The sequence below is a fragment of the Medicago sativa genome, chromosome 3 (assembly GCF_051527215.1).
Source record: "Medicago sativa cultivar Bolivia chromosome 3, Bolivia_mono, whole genome shotgun sequence".
Taxonomy (NCBI): Eukaryota; Viridiplantae; Streptophyta; class Magnoliopsida; order Fabales; family Fabaceae; genus Medicago; species Medicago sativa.
In genome coordinates this window covers 3719026-3736925 of record NC_140751.1, presented here as the reverse complement: position 1 = coordinate 3736925, position 17900 = coordinate 3719026, and the positions used below count along the sequence as shown (strand labels likewise).

At 32.4% G+C, this 17900-nt stretch overlaps 2 protein-coding genes across 3 annotated transcripts; one reads left to right on the top strand and one right to left on the bottom strand.

Annotated features, from left to right (window-relative positions):
* Nucleotides 1-5405: 5405 nt before the first annotated feature.
* LOC146934990 (protein FAR-RED IMPAIRED RESPONSE 1-like) lies at nucleotides 5406-11080 on the bottom strand. Of its 2 annotated transcripts, XM_085750234.1 has the most exons (6): nucleotides 10911-11043; nucleotides 10497-10626; nucleotides 9279-9402; nucleotides 7825-8270; nucleotides 7216-7429; nucleotides 5406-5735 (listed from the first exon to the last, which is right to left on the bottom strand). In XM_085750234.1, the coding sequence occupies exons 3-5, from the start codon at nucleotides 9337-9339 to the stop codon at nucleotides 7229-7231; spliced, it is 708 nt and encodes a 235-aa protein (XP_085606360.1). In that variant the 5' UTR covers nucleotides 9340-9402; nucleotides 10497-10626; nucleotides 10911-11043; the 3' UTR covers nucleotides 5406-5735; nucleotides 7216-7228. The 2 variants fall into 2 exon arrangements, with proteins under 2 accessions (XP_085606360.1, XP_085606358.1); XM_085750232.1 differs by lacking the exon at nucleotides 10497-10626 and having other exon boundaries at nucleotides 10911-11080.
* Nucleotides 11081-12599: 1519 nt separating this feature from the next.
* On the top strand, nucleotides 12600-16727 carry LOC146934989 (uncharacterized). The gene is made up of 2 exons (XM_085750217.1): nucleotides 12600-13415; nucleotides 16239-16727. Exons 1-2 carry the CDS (start codon nucleotides 12816-12818, stop codon nucleotides 16371-16373), a joined length of 735 nt encoding a protein of 244 aa, XP_085606343.1. The 5' UTR covers nucleotides 12600-12815; the 3' UTR covers nucleotides 16374-16727.
* The last annotated feature ends 1173 nt before the right edge of the window (nucleotides 16728-17900 follow it).

The window sequence follows — 17900 nt, the reverse complement described above, 5'->3', positions numbered from 1 at the left end:
TCATTGAAATCAGGGCATATTCAAGGTCCAACATCGTTTACAAATACTAACGTATCGTCTATCTAAGATGTTATTATGTTAACAATAAGAGTTGAATTTACGATATTACTGATGACGCCATCACAATAATCTTAAGATGTTGAATATCTTATAGTAATAACATATCTTGAATGTTGCTGTAAAAAAAAACATATCTTGAATATTTATATTTAATTCTTTCATAACCGATGACCAATGTCAAATTAACAATCACATTTAAACCTAATTGTTTTTGCTAAATTTAATATCTCAAACTGCACATCTCTATTTCTTTTTAATTTCTTATTTCATTAGAAACAAATTTAGGTAAAACCTAAAAAAAACAAATTTAGATAAATTGTGTTTTAAGTGCTCGCATTAAGGACACTAAAAAAAACAAATCTTAAGATTCAAATAACACTAACAAAATACTTACAAACTATCCATACGCCAATATCTGAGATGATTCCACACTCTTGTGAGCATGTATGAGCTAGAAATGTTAATTTTGTTTTTGGTATTTATAGTTGGTGGTCGAACCCGCTCTTATGTATGGGCATCGACTGAATGTTGTGTATGATTGACTTGATTGTACTCTTCCCGTAACTGTTTTGGCACACGTTGATTTTCTTATCCAAAAAGTCCTTCCCCTTTTTGCCGGTTGTGGGCGAGGAGGGATTCGAGCCCCCGACACCGTGGTTCGTAGCCACGTGCTCTAATCCTCTGAGCTACAGGCCCCACCCTGTCTCCACTAGATCTGTTCCTCGGAGGAACCTACAAGAAACCTTTCCTCTCCCCAGAGATTTTAGCTTAATAAGATGTGAAAGCGCCTCTCTCTCCAGACCCTCAAAGTTCAATCTGGAAGGAGGGACTCTCATGCAAGCAACCAAGCGAGGTGCTTGAAAAATTTTACACTAAATTTTATTTGCACTTTCATATGAATTGTGTGCCAAAACTTCAAATATTCCTCACCTCGTTTATGATGTGGCATAGGCAACGTTTTATGATGTATATTCAAACGTAAGCAAGAGCGCAAGTCGTTTTCACTTTATATTTTTTGTTTGTCTCTTTCCTCTCTTTTTCAACTTAACTGCACTGTCAACCGATACGTCATGGCAATTCGTTCTTAGACTTTAGAAAGGTATGTCGAAATTTGTTGTTTTTTAATTTTATATAGAAGAAAAATCCAACCTCACTTCTTCTGCCTTGAATAAGGAAAGTGTCCATCTTAAGGGATTATTAGTATTATCATTATCCCTTTATATATTATTGATGATATTTATCTTTCAAATTCCAACTTTGGATGGTAAAATATTATATTTTATAATGTCCAAAAAATATACAGAAATTTTAAACAATTTTTAAAAATCATTCTCTTTCTAAAGCTTGAAGAAAAAATCCATTTACCCACGCTATGTCCCTAAGGAGTGTGACTAAATAGCTTATATTTTTGATTGAGAAATGATAAATGAGAATATTGCCTATATGGTTAGAAGTCTGTATATTTTTAAGCTTATATTCAAAATCTTCATTAATGATGATTATTCATTAATTTGAGGATGAATATTATGAGAAAAATGGGTTTATTTGATCAGGGCATTAATGATGATTATTCATTAATTGAATAATCACTTTTTTTTCCAAAGGTTATGATAATGTTTATCTTTAGGTTACAAATTAGATACCTCAAAAGGCAAGGAATCTTGCTCGAAATTAATTGGAGCTAATATTCCAAAGGTATTAACCATATTCTTCATATAATTGTAGTTTCTTTACATTTTATTTAATTTATTTTATATGTTTGTTTATGCAGTGGCTGACTGAATTATATCATCCTAAAACCACACTGAAGTTAAATGATGAAGAATCTAATCTGGCAGTTTACATATTTGGCCATCAATATAATCAAAAAGCTGATGAGTTAATTATACTTTTTATTTTATTTTGATTTTTTTATTATTATAATTTTTTAAATATTATCTTATTTTATAGGTTGTACATATAATGATATAATTAATCTTAATTGCTGTAGGCAAGAGGTCATGATCAGTACAGAGATAGATTACGTTGAAGGAACTAGGAAGTTGCTGCAGGGTTTGAAACCCAACAAATTTATTGACGATGATGTACAAACTAGTTTCTTTTTAAATATTGAATTGATTTTATACTTAGTTTTTAAATATTTGGACTCAACTTAATTTGGACCTTTTTGTTAAGAAAAGGTCATTTGACTAAAAATTGTTATGCTAAATTACCCAATACTATTTAATCGAGGACCTTTTAACTCAATGATCATCAAAGTATTTATGGCTTATCATTGGGGAGACATAATAAGGCTATGAACCAGATTCTTATAATATTATGAATATTTCTTATAATATTCATTTATCTTTATACACTTTTCTAATATTTCTAATACTCAGAAATACTTTTATATTAGTGGATCATAATTGAGAATTCCTCGTCATCAAATTAGAAGGGAGCAAGCTTGTTTATGTTTGAATTTATTTTTGATCCACTAAATCGCAGCTTATTGTCTACCCATATGTAGGTTTGAATATTAGTGGTAAATAAGTGTTTTAGCAATTAGGTGCATTTTGAATATATTAGATGTTTTATAGTGAATCTATACTCTGTTGCTTGTTGCTTTCGAATTCGACAATGTCATTCACTTTTGTTCATGTTTCTGTTTAATGCCACCCCATTGTTTCTGTTTAATGTCATTCACAGCTTAGTTATGTTCTTTTTGTGCTTTGTGTTTGGATTTTTGTTATGCGGTGGAAGAACATGAAGAACAAAGCATAGAAAAACTTGCGATGTAACGAAAGTAAAATGACCATTGATGATATTCATTACTCAAAATACAATGTTTCAAACAAAACTAGTGGTGAAAATCTAACTAAGTTATTCATTCTCTGTTTTTGTTATTAGGCTTAATTGACAAAAATTGCTTTATATACTGGTCTAGTATGATAGTGTTGATTAATGCAAATGAGTAATTAAATAATTAATGTATATGTAGCTCATGGTACAAGTGAGTTAATTGCTGAAGGAGCCCACAAGATAGGAATACATTTTCTTAGATTTTATAGTAGTGTTTTTCTCATTGTTTTTTTACAATATTTACTTTCAATATTAATTAGCCTTCTAGCGATGCTACTTGAGATGATTTGACTCTCTTGCATCTGTTGGTTAACTGTTTCATTTCATATCATGCTAGTTTTTGGTTCACTCTTAGAAACATCTTTATTGTGGATTGGCTTACTCTTTAGTTTATTGTTAACATTGGTGAAATGGCCTGAATATGATTGATATAGACTGTAGTGTCTAAGACTGTTGTGAAGTTCCTTTGCATATGTGTGTTGCATTATAATGTCTCAATATTATAGTTTTAATTACACCTAACGCCTCAAAATACGCCTTATAGACTTATAATGTTCTAGTTTAAATGACTCTTTTCAGGTTGGTTGTGTTTGTTCGTTTCAATACAAAGGGTTATTCAATGTTTGAACTCTTCACGTTCATTTTCTGGACTAGAGATTTGTTGAAGATGGTGGTGAACAAGGGTAATACTGTAATAGTTTTAGAGTTGAGTTTCTGGGGATGTGGAACCACATTCCCAAGTTCTATTTGATTATATGTTATGGAGTCAAATTAGGTAAGGTGAAACAGTTGTATGTTCTAAATGGATAGGATAAACTTCTCTCCGACTTTATTATTGTATGTTGTTGTTTGTCTTGATGGAACATAAATAGGTTGTGGGATTGTGAAGCAAAATCGGTTTTAATATATTTTGTTAAAATAACTTGGTTTTTGCCTAAATCTGGGGTTTAGAACTAGATTTGTTATCTGGATAATCCATCTATGAGCAATGCTATTATTATAGATTGAAATGTTTTAATTCAACCCAAATCACAAGTGACTCTTGGAATATGGTTGCAGCAGCAAACACTATTCATTAAGCATATAAAAATTGAATTGTCAGAGAGACATTAATAAATAAAAAATTACAAGGGATATACTTGTTCCATTTACTTATGATTCTGGTTATGCAAACTAACAAAGATTCTGGTTATGCAAACTAACAAAACAAATGACCTCTAATTTTCATTGATATCAATATATGCATCCAGTTATTATCAAGGTTAACAAAACAAAGGACCTCTAATTTTCATTGATATATCAACATATACAACCAGTTATTATTAAGGTGATATGAACAATGAGGCAATGAACAAAGCTCAGTACCTCCTATTTTTATTTTTAACAAATTTTTATGGTTAATTAAATAAATTTAAATGGATTTATATTTAAGGGAACAAAATTGACCGTAAAAGTGTGAATTGTTTAAGGGTTGCTTAATTTTTATTTTCCATTTCTAAGTTTCTTAATGGTTGTTTAAAGGCGTGGCATCATTAAGACCTCTTTTTAATGATTACGAAACCCAAAGTAAGTTCTTTATTTTCTCCTCATTTGAGATTCTTTTAAATATACTCCCTCGAGTCTCAAATATAAGAAAATATTCTTTTTTTAGGTTCATTGAGTAGTTAATGTATCTAGTTTACATTGTAAAGCAGATACATTAATTATTCAATAAATCTAAAAAAGGAATCTTTTATTATATTTGAGACCGGAGGGAGTAGAATCCACTGCGTTGCTCTCAAAAAGTGATTGGAAAAACTCAAGTCTCTCATCATTTAAAAACAAAGACACTCTTCACTATACAAATCAAGTTTGTAAGGGTTAATTAATTATATCCAATAAAAAAATAATAACAATAACTTCTTGAAGGCTTTCTCCTAAGCTTATTAAAGGACAATTCGCTTGTGTCTGAATGAGTTTATTGGTTATTGTTTCGGTTAGACCTTATTGTCTACTCCATCCGTTTCAAAATGAGTTTCGTTTTAACCAATTGCACACAGATTAAGGAATGAAATAAAGTAGTCAAATGTCATAGCAATTTTACCAAATTATCCTAATCAACAATTGGTTTGTTTTTCATTAAAGAAAAAATAATACTTTGGAAGTAGTGTAACATAGCATTAATTGAAGGATACAATTGAAAAGAAAAAGTTATTATTGCATTGGAAACTGAAAGTGACATTCATTTTGAAACAATTTTTTTTGGCTAAAACGACACTCATTTTGAAACGGAGGGAGTAAAAGATTTTGGGTCATCTACTTTCTCTAAAATCAATGGTCATTTATATGCATAAATCAACTTCACAAAAAATGAGTCAAAGATCTGGCCTAACTTGGTGGTTCAAACTTCCACATATATCATGGTCGATGAAGTCAAGAAAGGAGATATGTATAATGGTATTTTCACCCTAAAATATAACTTTCTTGAATGATAGGTTAAGAAATATAGAAAAAAAATGAATAGATTTGATAAATTTCAACATATATATCCTAATAATATCAATATCATGTGACAGTAATTTTATTTCAAAAAAAAATAAAAAATGTGACAGTAATTTCAAAACTAAGCATGTAATAATTCATACTAAACATTTTTTCTGTAACACAGAAAATCTGGTACAAGATTACATCTCAACTTTTGTAACATGTCTATTATCTTTTATGTCACAAGTTATCCAACTCTATGTCACAAGACTAGCATTAGCAAGTAGTCATCACTAAAGGATAAGAGGGACATCCTTTGAACAGAACATAACATTTTAGGACAAGTTAGTGATCACACCACGCCCTCCATTCTGCATAACACGTAAAATCTATGTCACAGTAATAACCAAAACAATAAAAGCTAGTACTGGATGTGCTAAAATAGATTGTAGGTAATCTAAGAGTTTTAAGCATAATTATGTACCTTACAAAGTTTAATATAAAAATCTAAGAGTTTTAAGCATAATTATGTACCTTACAAAGTTTAATATAAAAATCTAAGAGTTTTCAGTCTAAAATTGTATAGATGCATCCTTGCATTGGTTCAGTCTAAAATTGTATAGATGCATCCTTGCATTGGTTCAGTCTAAAATTGTATAGATGCATCCTTGCATTGGTTAATTTTGTCTGATTAATTTTGTCTGGAGTTGGTCGTATTAAGCATAATTATGTACCTTACAAAGTTTAATATAAAAATCTAAGAGTTTTAAGCATAATCTAAGAGTTTTAAGCATAATTATGTACCTTACAAAGTTTAATATAAAAATCTAAGAGTTTTCAGTCTAAAATTGTATAGATGCATCCTTGCATTGGTTCAGTCTAAAATTGTATAGATGCATCCTTGCATTGGTTAATTTTGTCTGATTAATTTTGTCTGGAGTTGGTCGTATTAAGCATAATTATGTACCTTACAAAGTTTAATATAAAAATCTAAGAGTTTTCAGTCTAAAATTGTATAGATGCATCCTTGCATTGGTTCAGTCTAAATAGATGCATCCTTGCATTGGTTCAGTCTAAAATTGTATAGATGCATCCTTGCATTGGTTAATTTTGTCTGATTAATTTTGTCTGAAGTTGGTCGTATTAAGCATAATTATGTACCTTACAAAGTTTAATATAAAAATCTAAGAGTTTTCAGTCTAGTCTGAAGTTGGTCGTATTAAGCATAATTATGTACCTTACAAAGTTTAATATAAAAATCTAAGAGTTTTCAGTCTAAAATTGTATAGATGCATCCTTGCATTGGTTCAGTCCCTTACAAAGTTTAATATAAAAATCTAAGAGTTTTCAGTCTAGTCTGAAGTTGGTCGTATTAAGCATAATTATGTACCTTACAAAGTTTAATATAAAAATCTAAGAGTTTTCAGTCTAAAATTGTATAGATGCATCCTTGCATTGGTTCAGTCTAAATAGATGCATCCATGCATCTATACAATTTTAGACTGAAAACTCTAAGATAAAATTGTATAAATTGTATAGATGCATCCTTGCATTGGTTAATTTTGTCTGAAGTTGGTCGTAAACAGTACACAGGGCTGCACATAATTAACCAATGCAAAACCGGCTTGTAAGGTGAGGGCTGCACATACTTTATAAACACTACACATGTCATATCTCTAAGCAATGTGGGACTAAAACCGACCCCTTCAAACCCAACACAATGAAGGTGTTGGAGGCTGCAATGAACGCAACCCAAATGCCGCAATTAGGCAACTAGGGGAGAACTGCAATGAAGGCGGAATTTCCAACAAAAACTATTAAACTATTGAATAACAGTGTATAAATACTCACACATAATGCAGGGCTACGTCTGGTGCAAAAGCTCTTCTATGGATTCATATTCTTTAAGATTATCAAGTATGTGATGAATTCTTGCAGACAGCTTGTCACTGTGCTCTTCGACAATTTTCATAAAAGACGTTAACTGTTCTTGATATGTTACACACAACCGTTTTTTAATCCGAAGCTCTACTGTTAGTTCCTGAATTTTCTTATCCTTCTCATCCTAAAACAAAAACAACGCAGAAAGCAATCATGAAAATGTCAGCAAAAGCATCATTTTGTTTTAAGAGACCAGAGATGTTATATAATATAATAGTAAAAATAACAACCAAATCTTTCCTCACAAAGAGGAGTTAAAACAGGCATGCTATATAGAACAACCAAAAACAATAATATTAGCTTCTTCTTACCAAGGCACGATACAACGTTTTATCAACCAAAAAAATATAGAAATGAAGAAATTAATTTAATGTAATGTTTCCTTCTTTCTTCCATACATGCCTGGGCACAATATAACGTTTTATCAATTAAAAAATATGGAAATGAAGAGAAAAAATTAGTACTAGCAAGAAGTTTTCCAAAGATTGAAAACCGGTTAAATAAGAATTATGGATTTACCATTGTTTGGCGTGCTTCACGTGGAGAGACTACTAGTGTATGATTATGATCTTTCACAAACTTTGTTATCACCCATTTTCCGGACTGATCATACTTGATATGAATCATCGCCTTACAACCTTCCCTAGTGCTGGCCCTTGGTTTACGAACTGGACCAAGTTTCCCTTGTATGCTGACACAATGACCCTCCTTATTACATCCAAACCTGCGGGCGAGAATCCTACCATCTCTTTCCGAGCGCCGACAAGACATCACACGCATTACAAATCCTACATGTCGGGCATATTCATCATAAAATATCTTAGCAGCATCTTCGGATACAAATTCCATGCCTTCATATGGTTCCTTAACAGCATGGTCATGATCAGAGATACGGTCATGATCAGAGATACCCAACTCTCTCCCAGAATAACTCTTTTCCGATCTACACCCATCATTCGGTTCCACTGTCACAATAATTTATCTTTTGAACACATCAAAAAATTTCATGCAAAAATAAGTTATGCATGGCATGATGACATAACGTTTGTGTTGATTGCTTTAAATGAAAAATGGAGAAAGAACTTAAATTCAAAGAATTCTGCTGTTTAGCTGCAGAGAAGCAAAGAAATCAAGAAACCTATAGTTATTAGAGGCTCTAAAGGGTTTTTCTCCCCAGGATAACCTGTACCGGTGATGTCTCTTTGAGACAGACTACTGGTTTCTTACCGTTTTTGTCGTGGTTCTTGTATGAGGTATTGAAAGGATGTTTACTAAGAGGGATATTCCTTAACCAGAAGCTCTTTCCCACCTGCATCGCCTTTTCCTTCATTCAACTATCGAATAAAAAATTCATTCTATTCAGGATCCTAATCCCCTTCATAATTTTCATTTCATTAAGGGTCCTAATCACCCTCATAATACTAATTCATTTTGGAATATAAATGATAGGAAAACATCATAATTCCATTCATCTTTCTCAGTGTCCCAAATTCCAAGTTGAAATGTTTGGTCTTGAGTCTTGCATGCTCTGTTGGAAATACTATTTTTGGTTCTTATTTACGACATAGAGAATTTGTTATTCACCAGGGTACATAGCTACAACACATTGTAGGATTAAGTTTTGTAAAAATATAAACCACATATACACAACTAGACAACAGAGAAACTAAGTAGCATGCAACAAATTAAAAATCGTAACTCCGACTTTCCACTGTGTTTAGCATCGCTTAAGACTTCTTTCATGTTAAGTAAACAAATTTTGAGCTAAAATGTGGGAACTATGTTTTTAGTGTAGCTTAAGCAAATTACTGAGGTTGAAACATTCTCTGTCAAAAGTTATATTATGTAGAGACCAGACCTAAGCCATGAACAGGATGCAGGAATTCAAACTTAAAAAGATGCATTAGCTTTAATCATTGAGAATTTCAAAATCAATTCAAGTTGCAAACTTTCATATGTTTCTCGATACATACCCAAATTACCATCCCCAGAAACTTCCGCCCCGTCACTTCCATCAACTAATCTAGATTCCATGTTGCATAACAAAGTATGGTATCAGCAAACCAGCAAAAAAGATGTAGCCTTGCTGAAAAGATCCTGTCCACAAGTAAAAGATTTTTATTTAAAAAATGATATTCCTAACTTTGCTTTCAATAAAAGAATGCACTTTTATGTAGGGAAATAAAAACTGATAATGACCATACTCATATATGAAGATATTAAGACTGTCTAATTCTTCGTGACAAATACACTATGAAAATGGCAACAAAGTTCAAATTAGACTTCATTTGTATAAGAGCTTAATTAAATGCTTATATATAAGCTATTAACAAAAGATAAAATAAAGTCAAACTATTTTTATAAGCTATCCTAGAGAGCTTAAACAACTTATGGACATATCATAAGCTGTTTCTATTAGCTCTCACAAACAGTCTCACAAGTCCTTAATCTAGTACAAGAACCAAGCCTCATCCCACTAAGTGGTGTTGGCTACACGGATCATACGATGTCGTAATATTCTAATATATCATATCCCTATTCAAACTCTCTTTAATACTGCCATTTTTAATTCTATCATTTCTAGTCTTACCACACATCGAACACAACATCACCATCTCCACTATGCTTAATTTACTCTCGTGGTTCTTAATCTAGTAGATAAGTTCAAATAAATTAATTCAAACAGACCCTTATTTGGTTACTTTCTCAGAAAAGGGTCATCTTTGTCAGAAACCATCTTTACAATCATTGGCAGAAAAGGGTCATGTTGTCTCAAACCTACTTTACTACCAGTAGCAGAAAATCATCACTTAAAAAACAATTCTAAAGCATCAGCAAGCTTCCAACACATGTCATTTTCTCAAATAATTACACGTGTTGATGTGTGTGTGTGTGTGTGTGTGTGTGTGTGTGTGTGTCAGTGGTGTGTCTGGTGTCCATGTCTAAGCTTCATAGCTCATGAGTTCAAAACTATGACGCACAGACACTCCTCGAATTAGGCGTGCCCTGGAGTCGGACACACTAGTGTATGATAATAACACATATGATTACACTGAATTATGTGATTTTCTCAAATTATTATCGGCGTGTCCATGTCGTTTACAGTGTCCGTGTTTGTATCAGTGCTACATAGGTTCTTAATGGCAGTAGATATAAGCTCAAATAAATCAACTCAAATAGATAATTATTACATGTAGCAGAAAAGGGTGATGTTGTCCCAAGCCATATTTACCAGCAGAAGCAGAAAACCGTGATTTCAAATACAATTGTAAGCATCAACAAGCTCCCAAAACCATTTTGAAACCATCTGTTACTACTATACTGAGAATATGACAAACATTTTGAAAATCACAGTCAGAGACAAACAACTTCAAATCAAAAGTACAGATTTTTACATCCATCAAACAATAACCCGAACTATGCAACCCAAGGCCAAGGGTTTAAACAATTACACAAAATAAATCATAATGAAGCTCAAAACCCACCAAATAAACGAAGTTTACCATCAAAATATATATTAAAAAAAAATGAATTTATTTATGATTATTCTTTTTTGTAATAACAATATTAATGTTGAATATATATGAGGTAGTTGAGTAACGAACCGATTTCAGAGAAACAAACGAGCGTGAGTGAGAGTGTTAAGTTTGAATGGGGAGTTTCATGTTTCAATCTTCAATTCAATCAACTAAAAAACGTTGGTGTTGTTGGGTTTTCCTTTTGCTTTTTCGCACTTGGTTCTACTTCTAGGATGTAAAAACAAAACGACAAAACTTAGGTACAAATTATGGAATTGTTTTCTCGGAGCTTCTAGGGTGCAGTCAGTAAACTGACTTTTTTGAAAAAGTTAATTTTGATTTTAATGTTTGATTCATTTTTAAATTGTTGATTATTGGTTAATGATCAATAATAATTCATCTAGTAATGCTTGCAACATCTTGGACTTACAAGTACTATTTTATCGTTGGAATCTTTAACAGAGTTGATGATATTATGTGATAGTCTTAAGTGTTACACTTTGTGGGGTGTTACGCTTATAAAAAGGTAGGATAAAATTAGATTAAGTGTAGTCTTGTTAATCTGATGAATTGATGATACTATAAGGACTGAACTTTTGATGTCATTGTACAAACAGTGGGGTGTTACTCATTACATTTATGATGTTATAGTGTTAACTTCACCAAAAAAGTCATTATTATGACTTCACCATAGAATTTTCCTTGTTTTCTACCCTCTTTTGGATTTAAAATTCCATTTCTAACCTACTTTAAAAAAAATAAATCAAAACTACCATACTTTTTCAGAACCCACTAACATTACTTTTTAAATTTCTCGGGTGTTTTATGTGATACAAAAATACAGTACTACTCGAGTTGAAAGGAAGATTCTATCGAACAACTATTAGACCGACGATGTTGTATAAAACAAATTGTTTAGTGATTAAGAACCAACACGATAATAAAGTACGCATAGCATAAATGAGATTTTACGTTGGATGTGTGGTAAGACAGACAAATATGATTAAAAATGACAACGTTAAAAAGAAAATTGGAGCAGAAAAAATGATGGAAAATAAGTTTTAAGTGGTTTGGTCAGATAGAGAGAATACATGTAGTTTATGTAGTAAGATAGTAGATCAGATGACAAGATGTAGATTTGTTTTTTGGGGTGTCAAATAAGAGGTAGACGAAGACATAATAAAAATAAAAAGATATTAGAAAAGATTAAAAGATTAACGAGGTGGATTGAAATATGATTTATAATAATATTATGAGATAATTTGATTTAGCCAATCTATTTAGTGATATAAATCTCTTATAAAATAAATCGAGGATATTCCTTTTTCATTAATAATTTTATTTTAGAAGATTCCTCCTTCGATAGAAAGGTCAACCGAGTAAAGCTCTGTCTATTTTGTTGTGCTCTAAAGTGAAATTTTTTGGTTGTTTTTGTCTATTGATATAAGTATAAGGGAAATTCTAAGAAATACTCCCAAAATATTCTTTAAAAATCTTAAATATAAATCTTATAAGAAACAATTGATTTTTTTAGATGCATTGAATAATGTATGTATTCAGTCTAAAATTTAGATTAGAAACATCAATTATCCAATTAATCTAAAAAATCAATTGTTTTTTATAAATAAAAACGGAGGAAAATAATAACTTTTTTTGAAAAATAATTTTTAAATTTGGAATCTTTTAAGAGTATGTTGGATACTTTGTTAAATCTATCTAAAAATGGTGGCAACATAAATGAAGATTATTAAATAGGGTCTTGTAGATACCAACTTTAACAAGTTGAATGGATAGCAAGTGTCCTTAGATTTAGGTCATCACATCATTCACTGACACTCAACAAAGAAGATATACTTAACTTCCTTCTTCACTTCCCTTCTTTTCTTTCTATTCTATTTCTAGGGTTATTCATTTTTAGGGTTCCAATTTTCGAATGTTCCTTTTTTTCTTCTCTTAATTCTCCACCACCGTTACTTTTTCTAATTGCATCGAATGGATCATCGAACAAACGATGAAGAAGAAATCGAAGCTGGTGAATGGGAATTTATCCATAACGATAATGAAAATGAAAATCCAATCGTTGAATTGAAAAATTCTGATTCAGATTCATCAATTATCAGATCTGATCATTTTTCAATCAATCCGATTCAGATTAATCAAATTCCCAATTCGATTTCCAGTAGTTCTAGTTCAAATTCTGAAATTGATCGAAATTTCGATGATTCTTACGTTGCAAATCAGATTTACCCTAATAATCTTCCTCGTTGGAATGATTCTGATTCCGATAGCGACGTTGTTAGTGCTAACAACGTTGCTGTCGCTGTAATTGATGATAAGGAGGTTGTTGAAAGTGGTATTGATTCGGCGGCGGTGGTGGAGGAAGAGGGGAAGGAGGATGAGAAGAGATTGGTGTGGTGGAAGGTACCATTGGAAGTGTTGAAACATTGGGTGAATCCTTTTTCGGTGGTTTCGATGCCTTTGTCTGTTGCTGCAGCTGCTGCGTTTTTAGGGCTTCTTATATTGGGAAGGAGATTGTATAAAATGAAGAGAAAGACTCAAACTTTGAAGCTTAACCTTGCTCTTGATGATAAGGTCACTCTCTCTGTTTTTTTATCTATTTTTCGATATTTCATTGTTTATGTTCTATGAAACACCAAGACACGACACTGACACGAAGACACAATAGACAAAGAGAAAATATAAGTGATTGACTGTAATTATATGCATATGTGTCAGAAAGACACCGGAAACAACATTTTTAATTTGAAGTGTTAAGGCGTGTTTGGGTGGAGGGTTTAGGAGGGGAAGGATGGGGAGGGTTTACTTATTGTTTTTAAATTATGGAAACTATGAAATGTTTTTTGAAAAATTAAAATAATATGACAAACGATCATATAATATTTTAATCACACTTAATTTATTTTAGAAAAACATGTTATATAGGCTGTAATTTAAAAAAGAAAAGTAAACCCTCCCCTCCTAAACCCTCAATCCAAACACACCCTTAGTGATCCATGTGATACATAGCGGACACATAGGCGCTTATAATATAATATGAGAAAATGAATGTGATTGAATGTAAACACATGATTGGTCACGTAGACACCAATAATATAATATGAGAAAATGAAAGTGATTGAATGTAACTACACGAGTCCTCTGATACGTGTTGAAAACCGAATACACCTTCAAATTGAAATTTTGTGTTGCATAGCTTACAAGTTGTTTGTCAAAAAAAAAAAAAAGTGTAACCACACGAGTCCAGTCCATGACCCTGATACACAGTCATCACTAATAATATGAGAAAATGAAATTGATTAAATGTAACATGAGTCCATTCACAACCAAATACGCCTTCAACCCGCCTTCAATTTGAAGTGTTGTGTTACATAGTTGCTTATATAGTCCTTGCATATAAATGGCAATTTACAAGAGTTTACTTGAGTTTATCTTATGGCACCTTTTAAAGTTTAAATATAAGTTTATGATGATATGTGTGAAGGCTATTTTTGGCTTATTTTGGTATGCTTTCCAGTATAGCTGAGTGATTTCTTAATAAAGCTATTTATTCAATCATGTTAATTTAAGGTATAGATAAAAGGGTAAGAACAATAATAAAGTTCATGGTGATATGCATGTGTGCTATTTTTTTGTGTATTTCTGTTAGCTTTCCAAAATAGCTTATTAAAGTAGTTGCTTGATTAAGCAATTTACTCAATCTCATTAATTTAAGGTTAAGGTATAGATAAAAAGGTAAGTGCAAAGAATTTTGATTATTAATATGGTTTGATATGATTGGTGGTTATGATTTGACACAAGAAGTAAATATTTGTTTGCCAGTACTCAATTTATAGTGCTCATATAACAGAAATTAACCCTTATCTCATCATATATTTATGTACAAATACACGACAGTATTGCATAAATGATAGAAGGAAGAAAGCCACCTTTTATAATTGAATATCAACACTAAATTATCCGCTAAACAGAGAGCAAAGTGTCATCTAATGGGAGAGGCTTAATATATCTAGTATCTGTGCTTGTCCTAGTATTTGAGTCACAGCCAGGGATTTATTCAGCACCTTGTCTGTGAACAGGATTGTGACACGAGGAGACAATGCATTGACTGTCATAGTAGTTGATTGGAACTGAAACACGAACCTGTAATTCAGTAAGAAGAGACTGAATCCAAATTATTTCTCTTGTTCTTATGGCTAGTATCTGATATTCAGTTTCGATACTTGAATGAACAACTTGTTGCTGCTTTTTAGACTACCGTGAAACTAAATTAGGTTCAAAGTATATGCTAGACCCTGAAGTAGATCACCTGTCATCAGGGTCAGTTTCCCAATTGGCATCGCAAAATACCTGTAAAACGATGTGACTGATCTGGCAGTAAAAGAAGGCCATGATCAGTGGTGCCTTTTAAGATACTGCAAAATGCACTCTGACAATTTTCCAATGCTCATTTAGTGGCCGTGCCATAAATTGGCACACCTTATTAACACCAGCTGATTTCATTCTGGTTCCAGTTGCATATTGCAATACACCTGCCCTACAGTAGAATGACAGAGCTGAGGGTAAGCCATGTGCCATAAATGCTGTAGGCACCGTTTTTCACGATTAATATCTATAACAATGCATATTACCCTTGCATAACTGTCTATGATGTCTATAGTGGAAGACAGCACCTAAACCACATAAACACATATCCCAAATGAGGACACGGGGCTCCAACAACCCAATTGCAAGTCTGCAGCCCAGGCCCACAGTGTGAAGAGTGTATGTGAGGAAGAATAAGAAACAGAGGACAAATTATAAAAGAGAAGAGAGAGAAAGGGATGGGCAGCAGTCTGGAGTGTATGTGAGGAAGAATAAGAAACGGAGGACAAATGATAATATGGGGAAGAGAGAAAATGGGACGGGCAGAGAGAGAATGGGACGGGCAGCAGTTGATGCAAGGGACTGTTATTTGATTAAGGGACAATTATTTGATTAAGAGGTTGGTTATTTGAGTAGTATGGGGGAGTGAGTGAAAAGTTGCCTTGGAATTCATTTTAGAATTGTTTATGGAGAAAATAAACTATTTTCTCTGTAGGAGCATTTGCTCTTGTGGACAGCAGGGTGCCCATTCCACTGTATATCTGTTATTTCAGTCTTACACAGTTTCCTTCATCCAATTTTGTTCTGTTCTCTTTTACTTATTTACGGATTGTAAATTCTGATTCCTATACTGTTGAGTAGATAAGTTTTTTCCTTGATTTTATCGTATGGTGATTATTAGACCAGCACATTTCTTAGTGCCTTTTTGAGACCTGTCTGCTTTTGTTGATAATGATATTAATATGCTGCATTCTTTGAGAAACCTCACAACATTGTTAAGTTTCTGAGGTTCACTTGTAACAATTTTCGCAGAAGGTATCTCAGCTCAAGGATCGTGTTGCACGTCTCAATGAAGCATTTTCAGTAGTGAGACGCATTCCTGTGGTACGGCCATCTCTTCCAGCTGCTTCTACTATAACTCTGAGGCCTGTGATGAGTATGAGATGAAGGAAGGATTTGGCATATTACTTGATTTGAAGTAGTGTGAAATTGCAATAATGTTTGTAATATCATAAAAATCCTTGGGGACGAAAACATGTATGTATGTATGTATTATATGTATTATGTGTGTTGGAGTCGAATCTACGAAGCAAGTGGCTTCTTGTATATGATATCATATCATACTTGCTGTTATTTCTATATCTTGCCAACATATTGTTGTGAGGGTATTACTACAGTATTTTGTTAAAGGCTAGGAACATGTAATTTGTTTAGTTATGATCTTTAACTGGAAAATTTCCTAAAAGTAATAGATTGTAATAGTAACTTGGTTTTATAATGTGATGATAAAATTAAGTGTAATATTCTTGGTTGAGAATGTGGTGATATAAACCGTGCATTGAGATTAACACTTGAGGTGCTAGTTCAAGTGTTGAGATTAACACTTGAGATTAACACTTGAGATATAAACCGTGCATTGAGATTAACACTTGAGATTAACACTTGGTTTTATAATGGTAATTAACGCCACTTTGATTAATATTAGGCATAATTGCACTTTTGGCTCGTATATCAATTGTGCGATTTTGGCTTCGGTTTTGTCATATAAGGTAAGATCACTTAAGCAAATTACAACAAAATGAGCACGTGAAGACCATATACAATATGAAACATTCTTCTTTCTTTGTTGACTATAACACCAATGAAGACTAGTAATTGTTCCAAAACCACTTTATGCATGCAAAGAGTTTAACTCATTCATAAACCAAATGTTGTTTATATCCAGCAATAAAATTACATCCCTGAGAATGATAATTGTCATATTTTTACCAATAATGTTATTCCATGCCTGGTACAGAATATTATTCAATCCCTGCTATGAAAGAGTCTTCAATATGGTAACATTTTTCATAACAGCTTTGCTAGCAGTTGAAGTAATAGCATAGCATCTTTGGAGGAAATGACATTGTGAGAACCATTCTCTTTAGAACTACTAGACAATATATGAACCCCAATGTCAAGAATCCAACGTAAGGCACATCAGAGAAAATTTTATTATGATCATGAAAAGATTCCAAAGCCTCAAACTGAGCTACAATGTTAGAACCTTCATTCAGATTGATAGGAGTGACATTATTGGACATAGTGGCAGGGATTTCTTCGGGAGTAAGTTCGTCTTTCACTGAGAATCGAACAAACTTTTCTGGTCAGTTCACCTTTGCGGCCTGATCACTGCTTTATCAAGCAAATAGTGGCAGAAGGGTAAACATCACTGAAGAGTTTGTTGTTGGCTTGTATAATGTTGAGATTTTGAGACACTTTAAGAGCATTAATGCCCCTTCTTATATCATCTTTTTTTGCTATATTAGTGACAAATCGCTCTTTGTTACTATCATTATTCACCTTGGAGTTAACCATCCTAGTATCATCTTTCATTTTATTGTTCTCCTTAGGATTTTTTTCCTTAGAATCATAATCTAATTCCACTATGTTGTGAGCAATCTGCTAACAACCAGGCCAATAATTTTGCAGTTG

Bases quoted from the DNA above. Each gene is read 5' to 3' on its own strand.
- LOC146934990 (XM_085750232.1), bottom strand. From the start codon at position 9,339: ATGGAATCTAGATTAGTTGATGGAAGTGACGGGGCGGAAGTTTCTGGG. The intron at 8,271-9,278 runs GTATGTATCGAG...TTATTGTGACAG, and splicing joins TTCTGGGGATGGTAATTTGG to TGGAACCGAATGATGGGTGT. The intron at 7,430-7,824 runs GTAAATCCATAA...TTTTTGTTTTAG, and splicing joins GTGAAGCACGCCAAACAATG to GATGAGAAGGATAAGAAAAT.
- LOC146934989 (XM_085750217.1), top strand. From the start codon at position 12,816: ATGGATCATCGAACAAACGATGAAGAAGAAATCGAAGCTGGTGAATGG. The intron at 13,416-16,238 runs GTCACTCTCTCT...CAATTTTCGCAG, and splicing joins ACCTTGCTCTTGATGATAAG to AAGGTATCTCAGCTCAAGGA.